Raw genomic sequence first — 24,966 nt, forward strand, 5'->3', positions numbered from 1 at the left:
AGTGTTTGGTGCATATTGCCCTACAGTGTTGCAGAAGCATTACCATTCTATAATATCCTCAACAGAGACTGTCAGATGTTAAATGCCTACAATGGGTCTTCTTTTAGTAAAGAAGACTAGGAATTCAGCAGTAAGTTTGAGTATCAAACTAGCACAGTTCTCTTCAGACTGGCTATATCTTCACCATGTCTCTACTGCTCTAGAATGCATCCTAGTGTCACTGCAGAGTTAGGCCCTGTAGCCTGCCTGAAAAGGTGGCAGTAAGAAGGAACTGCACCTTAGAAGCCTCAAAACAAGATCTCCCAGAGTCAGACCAGCACGTACCTCTGGCCTCTGTTTTTACCTCATTAATTAAGCCCGTGATTATTTTTGAAGTCATCTTTTTTATGCACATTTGATGAATCTATGTTCTGAGCATATAATTTAAGAGAATATTTTAGAACAGAGTGTCTGCTGTTTGTTATGTGTAGTTCACCTTTCTAGGAAGAACTTCCCACTGTGCTCCAGCACTGCTCTAGCAAGCCCACTGTCTCCATGCCTGCAGTTTCTGCTCAGGAGGGAGCCAGACTTGAACTTGCCTGCCTTCATAGGCTCTGAGTTTTATACTGGGAGTCAGCATGGATTAGTCACTCAGGGACTCATTGAGAACACTGTTTGAGTTGGTGCTAAGGATTGGCGGTGTCATGGTCTAAAGGGGAAATTAAAATCATCATACCGTATATACCTGGTGCTTATGGAAACCAGAAGAGGGTGGCAGATCCCTTGGAACTGGACTTACAGACGGTTGTGAGCATCTCTGTGAGTGATGGGAATGGAACCCAGAGTAGCAGTCAACAGCTGAGCTATCTCTCCAGGCCCAATTTTGACCTTCTTAATGCAATAAACACTATTTTGACTGTGGTGTTGTTGTTCGTTTGTTCTTTGTTTTCCTGCTTTGTCTTCTAAGGGAGGTATTTTGATTTAGTGGGTTTTTCCCCATTTTTATTAATATATAGCCCAAGCTGGCTTGGAATTCACCTTGTAGTGCAGGCAGGTTTTGTACCTCTTTCCTTACTCTCCTGAGCCTTGTGCATAGGTGTGCACCATGTGCCTGGCCATGAACATGTATCTTATTCAGTTGTCAAAATATCTGCGTAGACAAAGTTCTACACTGTTGGATAAGGAAGGATGACCCTAAAGAGTGACCTGGCTCAGGAAAGGAACTCACCTAAGACCTGTGTCACCTTTTGTCTTTCTTTCCTGGGAAAACATGAGTACAGTGAATGCAAAGAGGTAGGGCCCAGAACTCCTGTGTGTGGTTTCCTTTGAATAGATTGTCTTTACGTTCTAATTTTTGGGGTTATTGGTCTCCTGTATTTTTAGTTTTGTCTTTTTATCTTCTAAACAGTGTAAACAGATGCCATATTTGTCGTAAAGGCCTTCCATGTTGAGCTGAGAGATAGGTAAAGTAAGAGTTCCCATTCTGTAAGATAGGTGAGGTGTCATGGGCCAGCAGCAGTGGGACTGAAGAGGAAAAATGGGAAGAAAGTGACAGGGTCAGGGATTTGATGTATATATATATTCCCCCCCCCCCCCCGGAGCTGGGGACCGAACCCAGGGCCTTGCGCTTGCTAATTGAGCATCAATTAATCTGACAGACCGTGGCTTAGGGCAGGTTCAGAATCACTGCTGCTTTGGTGGTCACAGCAGTGCATGTGTTCTGAAATCTGAAGTGAATGTTGAAGGAGGACAAGAGACTTTTGTGTCTTAGAACAAAAGCTGCATGTCACCAGTATTACTACTTTATAGTCACACCTCTGTGCTGGAGAAGAGATTTGGATTTATAGTTGCTAATGGACAGCCAAATAATTTAGTTATTTAGTCTAAATAAAAAGAAATAGAATTACCTGCCTTCTCAAGATCCACAAGATCCTAAGATTTGAAAGTATACATTATTCTTATTGATGTGTTCTCAAAGCTTTTAATTTGTAACATATTTTAAAGCTTAGAAGCCAGTCTAAGTATTTGATTTGTTAAAGTCTTACAATTTTTTTTTTAAAGACAGTAAGCAGATTGCAAGATAAGTTAGCCACCCTAACTCATGAAGCATGTAGATGAGAACAGGACCTTCCGTTTGACCAAACAGACCTGCTAGTTCTCATGCACATCCTTGGGCTAGCATTCATTCTTCACATCCTTAGCTTCCTAATGTGTCAAGCAGGGATGCAGGAGAGGGAACCCTGACATGAAGGAGTCAACTTTCTCCTGAAGCCTTTCTCCTTAGCTATGGACAGCCACCTTCTCGAGAGACCTCACCTGGTCATCCCTCTGCTTATCTGTGTCCTAATCCCCTCTCTTACAAGAAGACCAGTGTGGGCTAGACAGCTAGCTCAACCACGGAGGGCTCTGGCTTACAACAACATCTCCAGGATAGCAGGCATGTTGGATCGGGACCTATCTATCCTAATGATCTTTTCCCACTCTAATCACTGCTTTAAAGATCCATGTCCTGCAAGTTAGAACTTTCTCGTGAATTCTTTGAGAAACTGATTTGCTTATAGCAGTGTGAATCTAGGTAATGCATGCAGGCAGGACAGTTTATTGCCTAAGGCTATGTAGAGTATTGTGGTGACAGCATATCCATCAGATCATGTTTGTAAGGCATGCAAGAAGTCTGCTAAGTAGCAGAGTTTGGTAAACAAGGTCCAGTTACTTCAAGCCATGAGAAGATCTATCACATTCTCTTCTATACTGCTAAATTTATTGGTGAAAATGGAAAGTATAAATCAATAAGAAACAGGGGAAAGGTTAAAGAAAATGGTAGTTCTGAAAATAATCAGAGTAAGGCCTTCCAAGTATAGCAACTGCCCATTTGTGTAAAATTATGTTAAACTTAGTCTACAAAAACTGTTTTTAAACTAAAGCTGTATCTTCCAGTCTTGTCATGAACAGGAAGTGGAATGATGGAGTAAAGGTAAGAAGCTTGAGCCTGTGTTTTAAGGAGTACAGGAAAGTCACATCAGTTGAGTGTGAAAACCATCTTTTGAGTAGCTGACTGCTGGGGATACTAGTAAGAGACTAATGTCCTATTTCTAAAGCTGAAGTAATCAGGAAGAAATTTCTCATAAAGTTTAGAAATCCAGGGTGTTGGAAGTATAACTACTTAAAGAATCTCTCTCTTTCTTTCTCTCCCAATGTAGCTTATGTTTTTTGGAATATTTTTGTGCCTCGATGCCTTTCTGTATGTGTTCACCCTGCTTCCTCTAAGAGTCTTTCTGGCTCTGTTCAGACTCCTCACTCTGCCTTGCTATGGTTTAAGGTAAGTTTAGATCTTTCACTGTTTTTAGTGTCTAAACAGTTTCATTACTTTCATAACTTGTAGAGTTATTAGAATAAAGATGCATATAATTTCATTCCTACTTTGGTTTTTTATGGATACACACACTGCTTATCTGTTCAATTTATATTATATAATATGTGTTTTATATATGCATTTTTTTTCCTGAGAGGTTCTGAACCAAAACTCTGCTCTAGTCAGTAAAGTGACACTGTTGTGGAGGCCATGTAGCATACATAATAGGACTAAAAGTAGAAAGTGGCAGGCCGGGGGTTGGGGATTTAGCTCAGTGGTAGAGCGCTTGCCTAGCAAGCACAAGGCCCTGGGTTCGGTCCCCAGCTCCGGAAAAAAAAAAAAAAAAGAAAGAAAAGAGAAAGTGGCAGGCCATGATTTTGACCCCTGTGTATGACAGTTGTGAGGCCTCCTGGGCTTTATTTGTGAAAATTCCAGGTTCTAATCTCCTAAGGAGCCTGTACTGCAGGCTTCCTCCTCCAGTTCACTTGTGTGAGTAGCCTATGAAGCCATAGTCACAGACTTCTGGTTGGTGGCAGAAGATAACTCTGTAATGGCATCATTCTGATAGAAAATATCAGTCAGCCCAAACCAACTTGGAGAGCTAGTGTATTGTAGTGAGTGTCTGCCTCCACTACTCTTGTTTCCTATCTGCAAAAAGAGATATTGAAAGTTCAGTACCTGTCCCCCCAAGCCTGGAGATATGAAAAGCATGTCAGGGGAGAGCGTGACCACAGCACTCCTTAATGCTGGCAGAGTGCCTGCCACGGCATCCCACAGAGCCAGCAGTGTCCCTGCTGTAGCACCGAGTAATAAATACCAGTTTCCTGCACTTCTGTTCTACCGAAACAGAACGATGGAATGTAGCACTTAATGTGCATTTGTCCTTTGGGTGAGCAGGAAGTTTGGTTTTAGGGTTCCCCTTCTTGACAGTCATGCCTCTGCTCTATGTGGTTGGTCACCCTTTAGAAATTGCTGCTCAGCTTTAGTACAGGAGTTTGAGTTACAGTTCTAAAGCATGTGTGTAAATATTTTCAAAACATTTCTTTTCAGTTTGAAAATTTAAAATGCTGAAATGGGCAGTGATTTGTGAAACTCCATTTATATATAGTGAACGTTCAATGGAACATAACACTTGGAGTTATAGTTTCATCAATGAAGTTGAGCTAAAAAATTTCCAGTCCATATTCAAAACTATAAGTTCTGTTTAAAAGACTAAAGTCACAAAGATGTTTCTTTTGAAGTAGAAAATGAGCCATCTATTCTTAGTAATAATAAACACAGCCCTTTCAAATGAACCTTAACCCATGTTGATAAGAAATGCTCCTAATGTAAATAGAAACAATAAATAATATAATGATTAGGTTGTGAAAGTTATAAAAGTTACGATTAGCAAGATTGCAGAGAATAAACAGTTGTAAGAATTCAGCCTACCTCAGTATTATAAAAGTTATTATTTATATCTGTAATCTTTTTCATCTTCCAGAACGATACGAATTACGGCGCATTCAGTTAATAAGTTAAGCAGGTGGGAGATCTTTCTAGGCATTTAAGCACCAACTTTAGGGTCTGCCAAGCATTTCCTTTTACTTTGAGGAGGGTTTTTAAGAAGGCTTGTTCTCATTACTCAGGATTTTCAAAAATCTTTGTGTACTTTACTACTAAAGCTGGTTTCTATACTGAGGGCTCAGTGAGATAACATTTTAGTTACCTTTTCAGAAGATGGGAAATTCTATGAAAATCTTCATGTGTGTCTGCATAAAGAGTGTGAATACAGGGAAATTAGATTAATCCAATGCAACAAGCAGCCTGACATAAGTAATTAAGCACTTGTAGGGATACATACACGTACTCTGTGAGCTAGATTACCTTTAGTTATTCCTGGATCAGCAGTGTTAAACAGATTCGTAGTCTACCCATGGCATGCTCTGGTCAGCTGTTGGCACCCTGGGATAAAGCATTAAAAGGGTTTATAACCTGGAAACTCTTGCCTCTGCACTCTATCTTCCTTTCTGTGTGGTTAGCACATAGGTGGCATACACTTCTTGATAATGGCGTGCAGTGTTCTCAAGAGGCTCTTGAGAATGGAAGTCATCTTATTTGACGGCACATCTGTTCTTCAGACAGCTAATACTGCTTTATGCTCAAAGTCATTTCTGTTTCTCTGTCACTTGGGGAAGTAGGACACGTAAGCAGCATATAGCATACCCTTTCCATTCAGAGTACTAAGTGTCGCAGAAAATAGGAATTCTTAAACCATCCAGTTTGCTTCACATAAATGATTGCTCTTTCCTAGACCTAACATTTCTATAGTAGTTTATATTTTAGCACCAAAAAGATAATTGCTTTAAAATTTTAATTTGAAGCATTTTCCATCTAAATTAACTTCAGTGGCATTTAAAAGTATTTTCTATTTTCATGGTTTTATAGCTAAAAGGACTCTAGGGGGCAGCCTGTTACAAACAACTTCTAATAATCTATCTGCAGTGTTGGTTAACTGAAGTTACATTTTATGCTGTCATTTATATTTATACAATAAATGAAATATGAGGAGGCTGTTAAAATCATGCAGCCAAATTTTAGCCATCTTGAATCCTCTGTATGAGAGCAAGCAATGTTACAGAAAATATGAAGTGCTGCTTTTAATGTCTTAGTACCTTCAGTGTTCTGTATCTGAGTTAAGCAATGTGTGTTACCATGAACCATAGTTCATGGTACTCTGAACCGTGAAAACAATGTTTCTGTGATTCTTTTTTTTTAAGCATGGTACTGAAAATATAGTACACTGTGAAAAATGACTGAATAAAACTATTGTTAATATTATGCCCAAGGCCATTCAGGTATTTCTAGAATACCTAAATACATTTTAGCTTTATGGGGTTATTTAGAAATAGCCAAGTCCTGCTATCGTACCGCTTCCTTTTTGTTCTCTATGAATGTAAACGATTGTTTGATTTGTTTTGCCTGTAGCTGCTTCATGATCCCTGTCTTTTCAAAAAGCAAGCAAAGGTGCTCTTTCCTTCAGTCTAACTTAAAGCCTGCGAAGAAGTTAATGGTCTACTTTCCCAAGGCGCTCTCATTCTCATCTCTTCTGTTTCAATCTTTTTGTATCTATATATTTCTCATCTCAATTCTTATTTTCTAAAAGAGAAGGAAAGGGTATTTGTTAATTCAAACCTGCCATGGAACAGTATCACACAGCAGCAGGGTCAGAGAGCAGCAGCAGCAGGACAGCGCTGCCTTCGTCATCCTTGCATGAGTGAGTGTCTCCTCCTCCTCTGCCTGCCCCTCTCTCTGGTGCGGCATCTCTGGGAGGCTTTCTAAAGCAAACCAAATCTTATGCTTGGAAGCTATTTCTAGATTTTCTGCTACCTTGATGTGTTTGGCTTTGGTTTGGCTTAGGTTGGGTTGCCACTGATAACAATTGGCTGAGCAGAGATGTCGCCTTTAACAAAGGATGATGACCAGGAAGATTTTGTAGCCCGTTCAGTGACTCAGTCCTCACCTGACTGCCCAGTCTGCAGACCATCTTGTAACTGCCCAGTCTGCAGACCGTCTTGCCGATTTCCAAGCAGCTAAAACTGTGCTCCTTCAGAGCAGTTGGCGGGTGTTACTAGGAGTCGATGGCAGTTGCGTTGCTAGTGAAGGATGCTGCACCGCTCCTGTAGGAGGCTGACACCCGCTTCAGGGATCTCAGGAAGACTGGGTCGGGTCTGTTTCTGATGACTCAGCAGTCTTCACCTGCTGCCCAGTGTTCGAAGAGGAAGGGAGGGAAGGAGGGAGGGAGGGAGGGAGGGAGGGAGGAAGGAAGGAAGGAAGGAAGGAAGGAAGGAAGGAAGGAAGGAAGGAAGGAAGGAAGGAAGGTAGGAAGGTAGGTAGGTAGGTAGGTAGGTCGGTCGGTCGGTAGGCAGGCAGGCAGGCCGGTAGGTCGGTTGGTCCTGGAAAGCTAGTTCTATTCTGTCCTCTCCTAGACAGGGTAAGATAGCGTCTAAAGTTTAGAGAAAATTAGGATGATGTTTTCATTGAAGACAGAAACAGAATTAGGTTGTGATTCATTGTGAGTTGTCTGTGCTTGATAGATATCAGATATCTTTCTAAGTTCATCTGTGGAATATATTAAAAATACCAAGTATGTGGTAGTTTAAGTGATATTAGTGTGAATACCGTCTCTTCCTAGAATCTCCATTGTTTTGTGCTTTAGAATTCTGTCACACTTAAGTTATACATTGAATGAGATTACAGAAGAAAATGGCAAAATCTAGAGCCCAGAACTGACAGCTATTAGTAAAGAAAGTACTTTTGAACATTATACGGTGCTAAATAAGCTGACTTAAATTAGGAATGCTGGGGTATTTTTCTTTTGCTATTAGAGTAAATAAAGTTCAGGCAGCAAATTCTGTGATCCCTTGTCTTGGTTTAGACGTAACTCTCACTGAAGACTTCATTGACTTCTTTTGACTTGTTTTAGATGAGGAATATCTTTTCATTTGACCCTGTGGAGAGTTCTTATCTCCCAAAAGAACTATGAATTTCAAGTTCTCACGTTTCTTAACTTGTTGGCTTTCCTCCATGGGCCTTACCTCTTTAAATTTAGTTGTGCTCAAACTTAACTTTATTTGTGCTGTATAGTCTTTTCCCTTTCCACACGAAGCTCAGCATTCGATTCTGGCCTGAGTAACTAATGCCACCACAAGAACATGAGTGTAGGAGAGTTCTTAGTCTCTTTGTCAGGGAAACAGGTCTGTCCATTCTCTCCTCTGACCAAGGCTGACGTGTGCCGCACCAGTGGAGAGAGAGAGAGAGAGAGAGAGAGAGAGGGTACACTGTTATGTAGAAAGCCTTCACAGCATCATCAGGTTTTGTCATCCCACCATGTTCCCCACCATGACGCTCAAAGTAGCGTAGCAACATTCCAACCTTCTCTCTTTCTTTCTCTCTTGTAAATCAGACCGAAGGGAGGCGCACTTTCACTTCCTTTATAGGATGGAGTGTTGGTGGCACAGGGACTCCTTGTGGTGAGTAAACCCTGATTTTTCCTTTTATACTCTTGGCCAGAATGACCTCAGTCCCAAAGCAAAAGCACCAGCGTAGGCCACATAACCATTTGAGGATGGGAACACTGAGCAAAATGTGGCTGCCAGCCTTCAGGAGCATCCTCACCTGGGCTTAAGCCTTATCCATGTTTATTCCAGTGTTTGACTGCACTGTCACCCATGAAAATCACAGAGAAGTAACCTCTAATGACTTGTGGGTCTCTGTGGTAGCAGACACCAGTCCTCACCCTAGGGCTAATCCCAGCTCACTTGTTCCTAGAACCACTGTTTACTTTATGTGTTTCCAAACAGAAATGGCACTTCATAAATTAGCCACTTCGTTCTAATTAATTAATTTAAAGTACAAGAAAAGATGTTAGCCATCAAGTGTAAAGTGATAAGTGATTGTTTTTTTTACTGTGTGCCAAACTTAAGAAATTTTGAGTTTCCCAGTTGAGCATCTTGATCCTAGTCCTTTATTCCAGTTCACTTTAAGACCATAAAGGGGCTTCTCTTAAAACTATGAACCACATGAAATACACATTTTTAAAATTTTAATAGTATGTGTTCCCTCCAGCCCTCAGTTAGGCACACTTTACAGGGAAATGAGTCACACTCGCCCCTGACCCCTGTCCCTTGAAATGAGCTGGCAGGAGGGTTCCACTTGCCGCTGTTGTCGCCTCTTCCTTCTTGATCTTGCCAAACCCGGTTCTCTTTAACAGTGGAGTGTCAGGGGTGGGGACGATTCATGACGAGCATCTTTCTCTGGTACAGAATTCTACTGCCATGAATCTATGTGCACTTTAAACAGCTCAGAGATGTATAATAGTAAAATTTATGCATATATGAAATATATAACACAAAGTTGTCTTTTGTAATAACTATGAAGTATAGTGGAAGTGTTAGTAGGGGTTAAAATTTAGAGATGCAGAGAGTACTTTATAGGTGTTTTAACTTGAATATCTTAAATTGTGTTAAATATCTTATTTTTATTGGAAGTTCTACCGAATATTTTATTTAATCTTGTCTTGCCATGGCATGTAACAAAACCATTAGTCTAAACTAAATTAGATTAATGTGGGGTTTTTTGTCTGTTTGTTTATTTGGTTGGATGGTTTGGTTTGTTTTTTCTTTTTTTTTTAAGTTTGCCCACCGTTCTCTTGAGATCACCAGCATTTGCTGAAGGACCTGCCTATAATTGCTCTTTAACTGCCATCATAACTAGGACTTCAGCCTGAAAGATTACCTCGGTGCCCGCTCAGGGTTGATTGGCAGCATTGTAGATAAGCTTCTCACAGAGTTAATAAATATCCTGCCAGAATAGGAGCAAATGCTATGATTGGTTCATGTCCTTTTAATTAGCTAAACTCATTTGTGCGGTTAGATTGGAGAAGATGGGATGCATACGGGCATTATATAAGATGCCACTTACATGAAGGGTTTGTTGTTTTCTTTTTCCACTTTCCTTTTTTATTAATGGGCACAGGTGGAAAGAAAATCCTTGTTTATCGAGGTTGTGAAACACGTTTTTATATTGTGTTGGAATAGTCCTCCACTTTGAAGATTGTCTGTAGCAGACAAATAAGAGGTTAAGGCAGTGGTGGCTGAGGAACCAGTGCAATAGATACATTTTGTCCTGCTTTTCATTGTGTGTTTTAGAAATTAATAAGGTGAAGAGGTATGTTTGGTTTTTTTTTTCCAAACAGTAGGTTATATGGTGAAGTCTAAGTTGCTGATTTCTCTGTGTTGGAGGACTTTTGTAAAGTGCCATGCCTGCATGGATGTTATCTTCCTGGCCATGAGTTGGGGCAACTCCCGTCTATAGCCCAGGGGTGCAGGACCATCTAGCACACCTCCTCTTGATAGCTGAGTTAGGAACTTGTTTGCTCGTAACAGAAGAACTACTGCTCCCAGTCTGGGCGTCATGCGGAATAGAACATGAAATCCCCGAATCATCGTTAGCCCTTGGCGTGCCCTCAGGGGCGAGGGGAGAGGAAGATGCACTTTACCCGGCTCTCCATGGAAGGTCAGGGTGAGAGTAAAGATGGAGGCAGTGTGCTGGGTGCTCCTCTGTCCCGAGCTCTGACTCGAGCTTCAATGCAAAAGCAACTGGCATTCCACAGCGGTTGGAGGACAAAGGCAGGCTGCCTCCATGGAAGCTCACTAGAATGGCTTCCCATCTACTGTTACCCTTCCTGAGTGTGTCTCCCTTCATACTTGCAGTATCCCGTATTGAGTCCAAGAAGGTCAATCAAACTTACTGGTAACCTGGGGAAAGCAAGAATGCAGTCCTGGGACAGCTACTCTGAGAGCTGGTACCACAGCCAAGTTACAGGAACAGTTTAAAAGACTTACACATTAGATTGAAAAAGTCCTGCTCATGTGGACAGGCTGAGAGGGGACTGACAGAATAGATAGCCAAGAAACTCCTAAGAGGTAGGTGTGTGGCTCAGAGGCCAGGGGCACAGAAGCAAATGAGTTCAGCCCACACTGCAGCTTGGAGTAGTCACTGTTGGTAAAGATAAGAGACCACAGCTCCTAACGGAAGCTCCTAGTCCTAACACTTGAATGTGCTAAAACCTGCCAAGACAGAAGCCTGAACTTGATCCCAAGGACTAAGTCTGCAGTAGACTCAAGTATATTCATTCTTGTCATAAAAATGTTATGTCCAGTAAAGGGGAATCCTAAATTTCTTCTTTTCTATTTGTTTTCTCCATCTTATTGCTTCCTTCCTTGACTTAGGCTTAAGTGTTTATGCTCTGCTCTCAGAAGGAAGAATCAACTAATTTTTTTAATTCTGAAAAATTCAAGTCTTGTTACAAAGAACAAACTTCTACAGAAACAGTGTCCAGCAAACAACTAACCCACCTCAATAAAAAGAATGAAACGAGAAGATATGAGGAGAGGATTCATCAGAAATTTAAATAAATCTTGGATGTATAAGGGAACATTCAGAGTCAGACCTGGTACACAGACCTTTGATGCACACTGTCTGGGAGGCTATGGCAGGGAGCTCACAAGCCCAGGGCCTTCTCGGAGCAGAAAGGAGATTTGGCTTTTTTTTTTTTTTACTTATTTTAAATGGAGATATGGCTCAGTGACAGAGTGCTTGGCCAGCATTAGCAAGGCCCTAGGTGGTATCTTCCACAGTACCAGCTCTACTCCTGAGGTAAATTAACATCAAATGATATTGGGTTCTGTTTCTCACCAATGCAACTGGCAAAGATTCAGATGTTGGTCATGTGTTATTTTGGTGCTTGTGACCACAAGTTTCCCAATATGCTGCTAACAGAAGTGTAAGTTGACACAAACCCTTCTGAGGCTCATATTGACTATTTTTACCAAAATGTCATGTGCATATAGAATTGTAGGATTTTACAATACAGATATATTTTTACTTATAAGACATGTACATTGTGTTAGCTTATAGCTGAAAAAGATTAGAAACTTGTCAATAATGGGTTGGAAAAATTATGTATTCATGGGGAAAACTACATAACCATAAAAACATGAGGGCCTTTCGGAATCACTATGAAAGATCTGGAGCGGGGTTGGGGATTTAGCTCAGTGGTAGAGCACTTGCCTAGCAAGCGCAAGGCCCTGGGTTCCGTCCCCAGCTCCGAAAAAAAGAATTTAAAAAAAAAAAAAAAAAAAAAAAAGATCTGGAGCTAGGTGTGCCTGTAATCCTGGCTCTCTATGTGACCAGCGGGGCTGTTGGGAAATAAAGTGGACAAGGTGCAGAGTGGTGTGCATAAAGCGCCTACTGGGTGGGCAGGCTGACCCAGCAGCTATGAGTACAGTGAGGTCTCTCTCTCTCTCTCTCTCTCTCTCTCTCTCTCTCTCTCTCTCTCTCTCTCTCTCACACACACACACACACACACACACACACACACACACACACACACAGCTGCCACCTGCACACTCTTCAGTTCTGATCCACCTTTAGTCTAACATCTTTATATTCTAGACTCAGCAGAAAAGGTCCAGTTACGCAGTTGTTTTAGTGACCATCCTTGTTAAAGTTTTTAAAACATCAGCCCGATGTTCATCGTGACCTTGAGATGCTATTGTGTGACCTTGATATGCTATTGCCTGTCCAGTAAAGATGACTTGTTTTGAGAACACATAGAGTAAAACTCCTATCTTCATTACTTGTATGTTTCAGGGACAGACGTTTGCTTCAGCCCGCACAGGTGTGTGACATTTTGAAGGGTGTCATTTTAGTAATCTGCTATTTCATGATGCATTATGTTGACTATTCTATGATGTACCACCTGATAAGAGGCCAATCTGTCATCAAACTCTATATCATCTACAACATGCTAGAGGTAAGGCCACTTGCTCCTCACTTCTTAGTCTGACCCTGCCGCCTGAAGCTGGCCAGCACTCAAGACTCAGGTCCCACAGAGGGAATGAGAAAAGGGCTGTGGCTTGTGGAAAGCCATTAATGAATGTGCTTCATTCCCTGGAGGGTCTTGGTAGAGAGTAGAGTCAGATTTAGTGAGGATTGGGGGCTGAGTTTATCGAGGTGCCCCCTGAGCTACTGGTGCTGGGTCATACTTAAAGGGAGAGTTCCTCAAAGCCAGGTGTGTCCCCCAATTAAAGCAGTGGTTCTCAACAGGTGGAGAGGGGGGTCAACAGACTCCTTCACAGGGGTCACATATCAGATGTCCTGCATATCACATATTTACATTATGATTTGTAACTAGCAAAAGTACAGTTATGAAGTAGCAATAAAATAATTTTATGGTCAGGGTAACAGAATGAGGGACTGTATTACAGGGTCACAGCATTAGGAAGGCTGGGAATACAAGTTAAAGGGAAGATTCCCACTGCTTACAAATTCTGAGAACACATGCTATCAAGTTGCAAATTTATTGGAAAACCATGTGTGCACTGTTTTGTTGTTGTTTTTGTAAGAATTGTGAGGATTCCGAGTAACTTAATTATGTGTGCTGAACTTTTTACATCAAACTTCCCAAATTTTTCTGTTTTGCTTTGTTTTGTTTTGTTTTTACAAATGACTAATTCAACAAAACCCATTCTGGTTCTGTGAATGTGTTGAGTCCTCAGCATGCCCCAGGGAGCACATGCAGGGAAGTGTTAGCAGCCTTTGCTCCTCCTCAGCCTCCATTGCAGGACCACAGCCTCAGGTCTGACTGCTAGTAAACACTGAAAAGTTCCCACATTTCTCTCTGCAGGTAGCCGATCGTCTGTTCTCCTCATTTGGACAAGATATCTTAGATGCTCTGTACTGGACAGCCACAGAGCCGAAAGAAAGAAAAAGAGCACACATCGGAGTAATTCCTCACTTCTTCATGGCTGTTCTCTATGTCTGTATCCTTTTAGACTTAGAGGGCACTCCAGCAGCCCGTGCTGCTGTTCACCCATCCGTGCACATGATGAGGTGTGCACGTGAAGGCCACCTTAATGTTCACATCACTCGGGGAACCAAAGAAACCAACCCAGACCTACTTCTGGGTTCACTTTTAAAACTGTGAATTGTCATAATACAGATGTATTTATCTTAGTCTCTTCTTTCATCATTTGCCCTAACTTCTTCTATTTTTAATTAGCACCTTTTTTGAGGGCCTACGTCTGTTTTTGGTGGTGGTGGTGGTGGTGATTTTAGGTTTTTTGTTTGTTAGGTTTTCGAGACAGGGTTTCTCTGTGTAGTCCTGGCTGCCTTAGAACTCACTTTGTAGACCAAGCTGTCCTCGAACTCAGAGATCCACCTGCCTCTGCCTCCGAAGTGCTGAGATCAAAGGCATGAGCCACCATGGCCTGGTGAAGGCCTAACTGTGCCACCTTCCAGAGGTGCAGTTGTAAATAATGGATGTTCAGATTTCCTCTCTGCTTCTGCCTCTTTCATGTAGAGTACATACATCATCTCAGGTTATATCAACTAGATAATAAGAAAAGTGTGACAATAAGAAAATATTTGTTAGGCAGATTTGATTTAGAAACTATGTTCATTCCCCCATTTTTTACCTTTAAAATTGTATGATATTGTGTTAATAATTGTGAAACAAGTGTTTTCTTTGACTTGCTCTTAGTTCTACATGCAATTCTTATCATGGTTCAAGCGACAACTCTCAATGTAGCTTTTAACTCTCACAACAAGTCACTGCTTACTATCATGATGTCTAATAATGTAAGTATGAGTCACACTTCCGCACTGGGAGTTTAGGAAGGGGCTCATGGTAATACAGTGCATGGAAGGAATTCTTGGTTACCTGTTAGTCTAAGAAGCTTTTTGTGGAAAGAATTGATTTTTACAACTCTTAAGGTGTTAAATTGATAACGATGGGAGCTGTAGAGATAGATGGCTCAGTGGTTAAGAGCACCGGATGCTCTTCCAGAGGTCCTGAGTTCAATTCCTAGCAACCACATGGTGACTCACAACCATCTGTAATGGGATCTGATGCCCTCTTCTGGTGTGTCTGAAGACAGAGTGTGTGTGTGTGTGTGTGTGTGTGTGTGTGTGTGTGTGTGTGTATGTGTGTGTGTGTGTGTGTGTGCGTATAAATATAAAATAAATATTTTTAAAGTGACAGTGGTGTTTCTGTTGCCATTTCAGTTTGTTGAAATTAAAGGAAGTGTATTCAAGAAGTTTGAAAAGAACAATCTCTTTCAGATGTCAAATAGTGGTAAGTTGTCAGACTCTGATTGTAGCTCTAGTTATAGTCTTTGAAAGTGACTCATTACCATAAACAAATGTTGAATAATGACATTTTAATTAAAAGTAATTATATCTCAAAACATTTTTAAAGGTTGAAAGGTTTATCTGTTTTCTAAAACAGATAAATAGCGAGGTATTTTTTTTACCTAATAACGGTCACTGATAGGCATCTTCTCTCCCTCAGTCCTGCAGATCTAGGGCAGATTAGACAGGATTAAAATAGAGTCAGGTTTATGAGGAGGCAGCTCTGGTGTAGTCACCCTTCTCACAGGTAGAGGTCAGTGAAGTCACATCCAGGCTAAAGCAGGAAGGAAGGCTTAGAGAGGTTAGGCGGGGAGTGAGGAGTGCCAGCTAGGAGCTGGGATGGTGGTCAAACATGGCCAGAAGCTGGGCACTCTTGGGTGGATTGTCAGAAACACGAGGTGAGGAATGATGTCATGTTGACTGGAGTTTTCTCCAAGCAGATGCAGAATTTTCTCTGTGGGTGGAGTTGAGAGAAGGAGGGCAGACAGGGTTTCCCAGCAATGCCCTGTCCTCCTCCAAGAATGTTAATTCAAAGTAATTTATTGCCATAAATATAAGTGCTACATCTTAAAATTTTAAATAAAATATAGAAGAAAATATTTACAGGCTTTGTTTAGGAGAACATTTTTAGAGACTACACAGAATTACCAACCATAAGAAGAATTTATAAATCAATTTTTCAAAACTGTAAAAAAGTCTACGCTGATTAAAAATGAAATGAAAGGCAGGAGCTGGAAAGGGGGCTCAGACTGCACAGAGAAATGCTGTCTTGAAAACCAACCAAAAACCCACCATCAGAGGTTAATTAAGAGCACTGGGCTCCTTCAGAGGACCTGTGTCTGCAACCGCAGTCTCAAGAGATCTAATGTCCCTTCTGGTCTCCATGGGTACTGCAGGGTCACGGAGCACAGGCAAAACACTCACACGCATAAAATAAAAATGAAGGGAAAATATTTTTTTAAATGAAAAAGCAGATCACATATAGGTTAAGGGTATATACATATATATATATATGTATATATATATATATATATATATATATATATATATATACACACACACACACACACACACATATATATGTATGTATGTATATATCTGAGCAAGGACATTACCATACCTGAACAAAATTTGCCAATTAATTATCAAAGTGATATGACTTAGAGTTGCAGAAGGATTGGATTTTGAAAATGAAAATGTATGAATGACCAGTAAGTTCACACGAATCATTAGGAAAATACAAAGGCAAATCAATGGGACATCACTGCATTACCTCCCAGAATGCTCTTGTAGGCTAACAGTGCTAAGAAGGAAGTTAGGGACTAAGTGCTTTTCCATGCTATACGGTGTGAACATTGCAACCACTCTGGAAAGCTTAGGGACAGCTTTCTTTGTGGCTCCGTTACACACAGAAGCCCACTTGACTGACTTCAAACCATGCGCTCTTTTTCCTTCTACTATTGATTGGGTTCAGAACCAGATTTGTTGTATACAGCCATTCTCAGTACTCATTGTCATGAATACGTTTCTTTGTTAACTTTGTTCATGAAAATTAGAAAGGATAGAGTGCCCACACTGAGACAGATTTGTAAATAACTGTATAAAATTCCAGTTAAACATTAGAAAAGCAATCCCGTGAATTCTGATCCATCTTTAACTAAATACAGAGAATATTTCCTCCCTTCAGTCTGACTTTGCTAGGAGCTATGCTAGGACAGACTGTAAGTTGCATCCCCTTTGAAGTCATGTGAAAGAATATACATACGTGTTGTGGAGCTGGTCAACATGTGCACTTGAAAACCCCACACACGCTGCTCCGGGTTTTGGGGTTTTTTTTAATGCATTTCAGAGGAAGTGTTCTGTGCTGTGTACTTCGAATCAGTTGTTATATATATCTTACAGGTGGGATTGTGTAAGGATTCATGCTCTGGTTTCACAGACAGCACAGCATTTGTGCCCACTGAAAGTACAGCTCAGCCCTGCTACAAGTGAGAAGCTTGGCAGCTCTAAAGGGGAGGTGCCAGCTCTGACGGGAAGAGTTCAAGAATTTAAGGAGGGCACAGAGAGTAAAGGTAGCTCACCCAGAGGGGATTGCAATGAAAGGAAAGCCCAGTCATGTTCTAGAGCAACAAGAATAGGAAGTGGAGAAGCAAAGCCGGTCACAGAGGATGGTGAGGTGAAATCAAGCTGCAGGGTGCTGACAGGTAGTGCTCAGGGTCAGGTGGTGTGTCCACAGACACACACAGTGCACACTCATTGTCACACAGACTAAGTTCAGGACCACATGGTATCTTAAACTCCTAGAGAAAATAACAACTGAAAAAAATGAAATACAAAAACTGTCTTTGACATGACTTCAGTTTTCTATTTTCACTAAATGCATACCAATTAATCAACTAGTTATTAACTTAGGGCAAACACCACTGTGAAACCTAATCCTACATACACACACACACACACATTATCTAATAACTCCAAGGAATGCTATTATTTTTTTTTTCTTTTTTCTTTTTTTCAGAGCTAGGGACCGAACCCAGGGCCTTGCGCTTGCTAGGCAAGCGCTCTACCACTGAGCTAAATCCCCAACCCAGTATTCTCTTTGGTAAAAAATTACATGCTTCTCCTTACCCGTTTAGATATTTCATAGAAGCACTTAAGTTTTTGTTTTGTCTTGTTTTTTTAACCCCAAGTCTTATGTTTAATTCTATTTTTCTTCTATAAAATGAAAACAGTTGCCATGTATGCCCAAAGACTGTTGGAGGCATTTGATGGCCCAGTTTGAACAACTTTAAATATGTCGTTAAATTAAGTAATGGCTTACACACATGTGTCCATGTTCATACACACATGTGTACGTACACACACACACACACACACACACACACACACACACACACACACACTAGTCAGCAATTAGGCCCCTGTGTCTGTGTTCCCTGCCTACATGGTTTTGGCTGTAGAGAATATTCTAAGCAGGAGCCACATCTGTATTGAACATGGGCAGATGGGCAGATGTTTTCTTGTCACTGCTCCCTACATTATACAGGAAAACAACTACAGTCATTGTTTTTCAGTTGTACCAGCATTATGCGGGATCTGGAAATGACTCGGAGCATATGACAGAAGGTGATAGGTTATGTACAGCTAGTGCAGTGTTTATATATAAAAGACCTGAGCACTGTGAATTTTGGTGCCTAAAGTGGGACCCCATGGGTTCCAAAAATCACTATTTTTTTTTACAAATGTTTTAATAGAATTATTTTAAGTATTCCCCTACTTAATACACTTTACCACTTATTGTTCATTCTCTCTCTCTCTCTCTCTTTAGATATCAAGGAACGATTCACAAATTACGTGCTTTTGCTAATAGTTTGCTTAAGAAACATGGAGCAGTTCTCTTGGAATCCAGGTAACACTCTCTGCTCTCTCTGGAATCAAATATGGTATCCTGTTAATTTACTCTTGAGACAAACCAAGGCTGGGCATTGGTAACGAAAGTCTTTAATCCCAGTACTTGGAAGGCAGAGGCAGGCGGATCTCTGAGTTCAAGGCCAGCCTGGTCTATAAAGGGAGTTCTAAGAGAACCAGGGCTTCTATTCAGAAAAACCCTGTCTCAGAAAAACTAAAAAAAAAAGATCACCCTTTCACATGGAGTGAAGTCCGTGCTGAAGTGACTATCTGTACCGCTGTGAAGTGAACGGATGGTCATACTCTGCAGGCTGGGCTGTCATAAGACCTCAGCATCTCTGAGGTGTTGTGGTGAGTAAGCATACTGCTCAAGGCTCTGTTGGAGCTATAGCTGGTGTGGTTACTCTAGTTACCATTAGGCTAGAGCCTGCTCTTCATCACCCTCACCATTATTAAATGGGGGTCGTTTTAGAAACAGAGTGGAAAACAGTAACGTGTGTTCCTTATCTCCGCTCCTGAGTCTGGGCTGACAGGATGCTGTCAGATTCCACAAGTGTTCACCTGTTCTGTCAACAGTTACCTGCTGCTGTGCCCCATCCAGGTGTGAGAAGAGCTAAGGAGTGTTGGGGACCCATAAGCTGCTGAGGTAGAAAGTGGTCACAGTGTGGAGCTGGGTGGGATGCAACCACTGCTCCGGTCGCTCTGGTCAATTTCTTGATGTACAGTTTTGTTCTTAATGGAACAGGCAGGGTTTTACACTTCTTGTGTTACTTCCAACATCGAGGATGCCTCTTGTTAACTTAGTGGGTTGTGTCTTGTTTTCAAGAACATTTGAAGAATTAGAATCACATATAAAGTGAAACTGAGTTTGGAAACACATTTCTAGAAGTTACCTTTTTACTAAACCTGTAAGGTCAAATTGTAGATCTCAGCAGTTGTGGTCACAATAGATCCAAAGGCCGCTTGACCTATGGTGGGAAAGCTCCTAATGCCACACACCCGACTCTGTTATCTATATGCTTCCAAAGCAGTTAGTTTTACGTGTGTGTGTGTGTGTGTGTGTGTGTGTGTGTGCATGCCTGTGCATGCTCACTTGCACACTCAAGCGAAGGCTGAAGAACAACTTCTGACAGTTGCTTTACTCCTTTGACAACGACAGTTCTAGAGCATGAACTCAACTGGTCAGGCTTGGCAGCAAGTACCTTTTACCCATTGAACCACTTCTCTGACTGGATGCTTTTGGTGCACAGTTGACAAGATCAGCTAATAAGTTTCCACAAAAGTCAGAGTGGGCATGTACAACCCCAGGAGCCCAGATGAGGTCAGTCCCACAGGAACAGAATTGTTATGCCAGAGGAAGACCCGAGCCTCCTAAGAACTGGATCTGTGAACTCCTATAATCTACCTTGAGTCTCCTTTGTCACCACAGCAGTGACAAAGGAGCGCCATGCTTGGATGCTGTCGCTGGTTTGAACGTCATGCTTTCCCACTGTACCCTGGGTAACAACAGAAACACTATTTTGTATGGAAAGTGCACTGTTGCATACCAGTATCTCAGTTAAATCTTCGTTGTGAGATGTAGAGATTTCTATTGTCCTCAGTTTGTAGATAGGGAGACTGGAATTTAGACCTTAGCAAATCTGTATAAGAACATTGCAGGAGATGGCAGCACTTGGTTTTAATAGTTCCGGGAGACTCCTAGCTTCAGCCAGTTGCTGCCAGACTCAGAAAAGCTGCTCTGTATTGTCCATATAGGCAGCCCTGCCCTCCAGTTGTCCATGCTGAGTTGTGAGTTCCATCTAGGTGACTGTGAAATAAATGAACCTCGGGGTCTTTTATGTCATAGTGACGAAGGAGGAAAGAGCATCAGCATATCAGCTAGGTTTTTACTGTCAGACTGAGACAGTTATGGCTTTTCTAAAGAACTACTTACCCATGTCACCTCTCTGGTATCTAGACTTCTCAGAGACAGAGGTTCTGCTGGACACTGGCCTGCAGGTGAAGTGGTACTAGGACAGTGCAAACTACTGAATATTATCCTTTAGCTTGGTAAAGTTGACTTTGGCAATGAAGGTACGATTGACAGATGCTAGTTCTCCACTATGAATTGGAAACGCTGGGGGGTCCCAGGCTGCTGGGAGCGTGAGGTGCAGTTCTGCTTATGTAAAGAAGTCTAACTGTGTGCTTCTTCTGTGCTTGTAGATCATCTCTGGGTGTTGTTTCCTGACGTCTGTATGGTGATTGCATCAGAAATTGCTGTGGATATTGTAAAGCATGCCTTTATCACCAAATTCAATGACATCACTGCAGATGTACGTGTTTCTAGTAATTCCTCCTCAGTGTTTCATTGATTTCTTATCTAATAAAGATAGAGCCATTGGTTTACTGTATTTATGAAAAATGAGTTATTAAAATACTGAGTCTGTTTTTAAAATAGAACCATCAAAACCTTGACAAGTTTGCAAGTTGGCAAACTTTGAAGTTTAAAAGTTGGCTTTTTTTTTTTTTCCTTTTTATTTATGGTGTTTAGAGACAGGGTTTCTCTGCATAACCCTGGCTGTCCTGGAACTCACTCTGTAAACCAAGCTGGCCTCAGACTCATTGGTCTGCCTGCCCCTGCCCCCCAAGTGCTGGAATTATCTAATCAGATGGCTAAATTCCAGGAGATGAGCTGTACATTTTACTTGTGAACTCACTTGAACGCACTTGAAGAAGCTGTTTATGTTAAGAGAGATTTGTTTATGTTGGAACCGTTTTCTGTAGTATCTTTAGAAATAGGTCTGAGGCTATACGTCACTATACAGACACAGTGAAGGCAGGGTGTCCTATACAACCTCATCCTTATGTCCAGAATGAAAAACTGGCCCAACACCTTTCTTGATTTTCTGGAGTTATATTTTGACAACCATAAACTGGTACTTGTTTTTAAAATCAAACATGGTATCAGTTGGAAAATTCTGTTTCTGGTTTGCTGAATATTTGAAGCATCTTTTCTGTCCTTTTCAGTAAAGCAGGAATCAAAAATGGATTCATCATTTTCTCTCTTGGCTTCTTCAATGCAGGATTGTTCTCTTTTCATGGGGTCATTTTCTCAGTACCTGAAATTAAAATGAAAGGTTTGACTCAGGTAGTATGTGCATTTTTAGTGGAAATGCAGTTGTCAAAGCTCCCTAGTGGCTGCTGCAAGGGCTCTAATGTAGTCCAGCCCCAGTTTCTGTCTCTCACTGTCACTGTCCTTTTGGGGAGGGTGTTATTGTTGTGGTTAAATACTCAGTCGTGGTACTTAATTGTCGGAATTCCAGAATTATTTTTTTTTTATATATAGCACTGCTTAAAACAGCCACTTCTCCCTACATTCTAAACCCTGGGGATGAGAGTCATTGGCTGTTACTTGTCTTAAGGCAAATCCTTTATAAGCCCATGAATGTAGCAGCTCAGGGAGCTTAGACTATTTTCCTCAGGCTGTGGGTATCTGCTAATTAGCATCTGCCCCTGTGTAATTAGGAAGCAGTTTTCTCTACAAAGTCTTAGCCTTTGCACTGCGTGTATTTGTTGTAGTCTACATCATCCTTTTTTCTTCTTTGCCTTCAGGTCTACAGTGAATATAGAGCCAGCCTTGCTTTTGACCTTGTTAGCAGCCGACAGAAAAATGTAAGCATTCTGTTAAAGGCGTTGTCTGACATTAACTCACCAGTGGATAAATGTGCTACAGGTAGAACTGAAGACTTGAACTTGCCTTCTTCTAGACACTGAACTCTTGGGCGGTAATAACATGGATAGCGTGTGTTCCTGCTGCATTGTAGCAATGGTAGAGCTTTTTTTTTTGAAACTCATATCGACCATTTAGGCTGCTGCATCCTGTTCAGTTTCATGGCAGGTGCTGGCTTCTCTTCTGTTCAAAGGCACCTGTTCGGAGCATTTGCTGACAGTGAGTGGTGCTTTCTAGATGCTGATTAACTGAGTGAGTCCTTTTCTCCTTTGCGTGCAGGCATACACAGACTACAGTGACTCGGTAGCACGAAGAATGGGATTTATTCCTCTCCCACTAGCGGTCTTAGTAAGTTCATGCTTTTCTGTTCTTGTCATGACATGGCTATCATCATAAAACACCAGTATGTATTATCAGTAACTTTGTTTCTATGGGACTTGCTTCTTAAGAAATGATAAGTAACCTGAAAGAAAAGTCTATCCTAAATTCTAAATGCATCATTCCTTTGGATTTTGAGCTATCCAGAGGGAGAGTACGTCAGGGGACTGCTTGTCCAGATATCTTTCCTAACAGTGAGGCTACTCTCTTGCCTAGCCATTGGGCAAGCAATTGTCTTCTCTAATGGATAATCCCAGAAGTGGGCATTGTGCTATGGATAGTGGAACATGGAGGTGGCCGCTTAACCTGATGCTGTTTCTAGAGAGCACTTCAAGACTGTGTGGGACTTGCAAGAGTGGGCAGCAGCAGGCCTAGCCTGAGCAAAACAAGCCACCATTAGATGACTGAGGGGCCATATTGTGTTAAGAAGTTTAGACCCCACCTCTTGGACTTAGATGCAAGTATGCTCTAAAATGTTAAAATAAGAGAGAAAAAAACTGTTTTTAATTATCAACTAATAACTCTGGTTCTGTTTTGTCGCTGTGCTTTTGTGTTTTGGTTTGTTTCTGGCTAGCTCATCAGAGTTGTAACAAGCTCAATTAAAGTGCAAGGAATCCTGTCCTATGCCTGTGTCATACTCTTCTATTTTGGGTAAGATCAACTATTCTTGACTGTTTTACAGTAAAGTGTGTATTGACTGCAAGATGTAATAGAAGCTAATTGCATCCAATGGTATTTTTCCTATTCTATGTACTTGAGTTTGAATCTTTAATCAAAGTTTATAGTAAGGTCTTGTTGCTCAAGATTTGTATTTCAACCATACTTTATTCTTTTTAGGAAAGAATTTTTTATTAGAGTCATGGTCCATATTTAAAAACCCCTTTGATTTTCCTTTGTTCTTGCTACACTAATATTCAGCACACTGAGCTTGTTTTACATTAATCTAACTGATGCAAAAATATAGTTTTAGTAGCTATGGCCAACTGAAACTTTTACAAATTTGGTCCCAACTAGCTTACATACATACCTGGTTGTGAAATACAAGCAGTAAGTAAACAGTTTAAGTAATTTATAATAATCATAAATCATTACTGGAAACATGCCTCCATGTACACCTCTCTCAAGTTTGACACTAAGTTTTTTATATTAAATTATACAATATTAGAAATTTTACTGTATACTTTTCTTTTCTAGGTAGGAGTTAAAACTTCCATCACAGAAAATTGACTTTTATTTTTATGTTCTGTACTCTTTAGTCTTTTTGCATATTTTCCCTGAGCTGTTTCTTACTTTGACTGGAATCACATTGGCCTTTGCACACTGAAGACACTGTTAAAACTTTAAACTGGGTGTTAGGCTTGAGGGTTAAAGCTTAAAGAGATTTCTTTGTTCTTAGACTGCATAACAGTAGATATTAAAATATTTCTTTAAAACAACAAAAAAGATCACGATGCTCCTTCTGTGCAGGCTCCCACATCCTGCCGTTGGTATTCTTAGCATAGTTCCCTTTTTTCTACTTGCTCCTGTTTTTGTTAAAAGTTAATTGTTCTCATAGTTTATAACATAAATCAGGAAAGGGATGTTTGCATATAGTGTGCTTAAAAACCTTTGTTTGTTACAATAGTTTCTGCACAGTTCTCCTGAGAGGACGTGTGCTTGTCAGCTGTGGCGGGGAAGACAAGCCTGCCACTGCCCTGCCCCATCTATTCAGCAGCCTTAGCTGCCAGGTTCCAGGATGCTCTAGGGATCAGCCAAAAAGAAGACAGACGAGTTTTGTCCCTTGGTGTCACTGAAGTGTATATGTGCCCATACCACAAAGCATTCATAGGATCACTTAGGAACAGTAACAGACAAGAAAAAATATTTGTAAACTATGTATTATGTATGGTGTGTGCGTGCGTGCGTGCGTGTGCGTGTGTGTGTGTGTGTGTGTGTGTGTGTGTGTGTGTGTGTGTGTGTGTGAGTGATGTAAGTATCAGCTGTGAAGAATTTTGCCCAGGACCAAAAAGAACTCTACTCACACACTGGCGCCACATCCTTCCTCTTGCTCCCACTTTGCCTCCACTACAGCCTTATAAATAGATCCCATTTCTGCACAGGGAGAAGGTAATGATGATGTGCTCAGAGCAAATGGCTGATAATATACTGGGTGCCACACAGGGAATTGTCTCTTACTTTTTGTCCATCTGAATCTACCTATTTTATAGAAAAGAATATATGTTGAATTATCTATATTAGGAAAAGCAACTGACTGATAGAATTTGTTATGAATCAGAATGTATCAGAAGTCTTCCTTTGTGATAAAGAACCTCAGAAAGCTCAAGCTTTGTACAAGGAACTCATGTTGCACAGCCCAGGTCCTCTGACTCCTGGGCCCATCCCTCAACCTGTCCTACAGCTCAGA

The 24,966-nt window shown here is 41.1% G+C and overlaps 1 protein-coding gene across 3 annotated transcripts in view; it reads left to right on the forward strand.

Annotated features, from left to right (window-relative positions):
• Tapt1 (transmembrane anterior posterior transformation 1) overlaps window positions 1–24,966 on the forward strand; it is a 46,274-nt gene that overhangs the window by 17,396 nt on the left and 3,912 nt on the right. Inside the window, exons 1-11 of one of the 3 annotated variants that reach the window (XM_087583094.1) lie at window positions 3,208–3,298; window positions 8,277–8,343; window positions 12,527–12,689; window positions 13,563–13,698; window positions 14,418–14,515; window positions 14,942–15,011; window positions 18,396–18,476; window positions 20,678–20,787; window positions 22,067–22,126; window positions 22,464–22,532; window positions 23,137–23,213. In XM_087583094.1, the coding sequence (XP_087439220.1) occupies window positions 8,312–8,343; window positions 12,527–12,689; window positions 13,563–13,698; window positions 14,418–14,515; window positions 14,942–15,011; window positions 18,396–18,476; window positions 20,678–20,787; window positions 22,067–22,126; window positions 22,464–22,532; window positions 23,137–23,213 (896 nt within the window). In that variant the 5' untranslated portion in view covers window positions 3,208–3,298; window positions 8,277–8,311. Of the gene's footprint in view, window positions 1–3,179; window positions 3,299–8,276; window positions 8,344–12,526; window positions 12,690–13,562; window positions 13,699–14,417; window positions 14,516–14,941; window positions 15,012–18,395; window positions 18,477–20,677; window positions 20,788–22,066; window positions 22,127–22,463; window positions 22,533–23,136; window positions 23,214–24,966 lie in introns of those variants that run through there. The other 2 variants (NM_001432808.1, XM_087583095.1) reach the window with 2 other exon arrangements.

This window comes from Rattus norvegicus, chromosome 14, assembly GCF_021556685.1.
Source record: "Rattus norvegicus strain SHRSP/BbbUtx chromosome 14, alternate assembly SHRSP_T2T, whole genome shotgun sequence".
NCBI classification, from domain to species: Eukaryota; Metazoa; Chordata; class Mammalia; order Rodentia; family Muridae; genus Rattus; species Rattus norvegicus.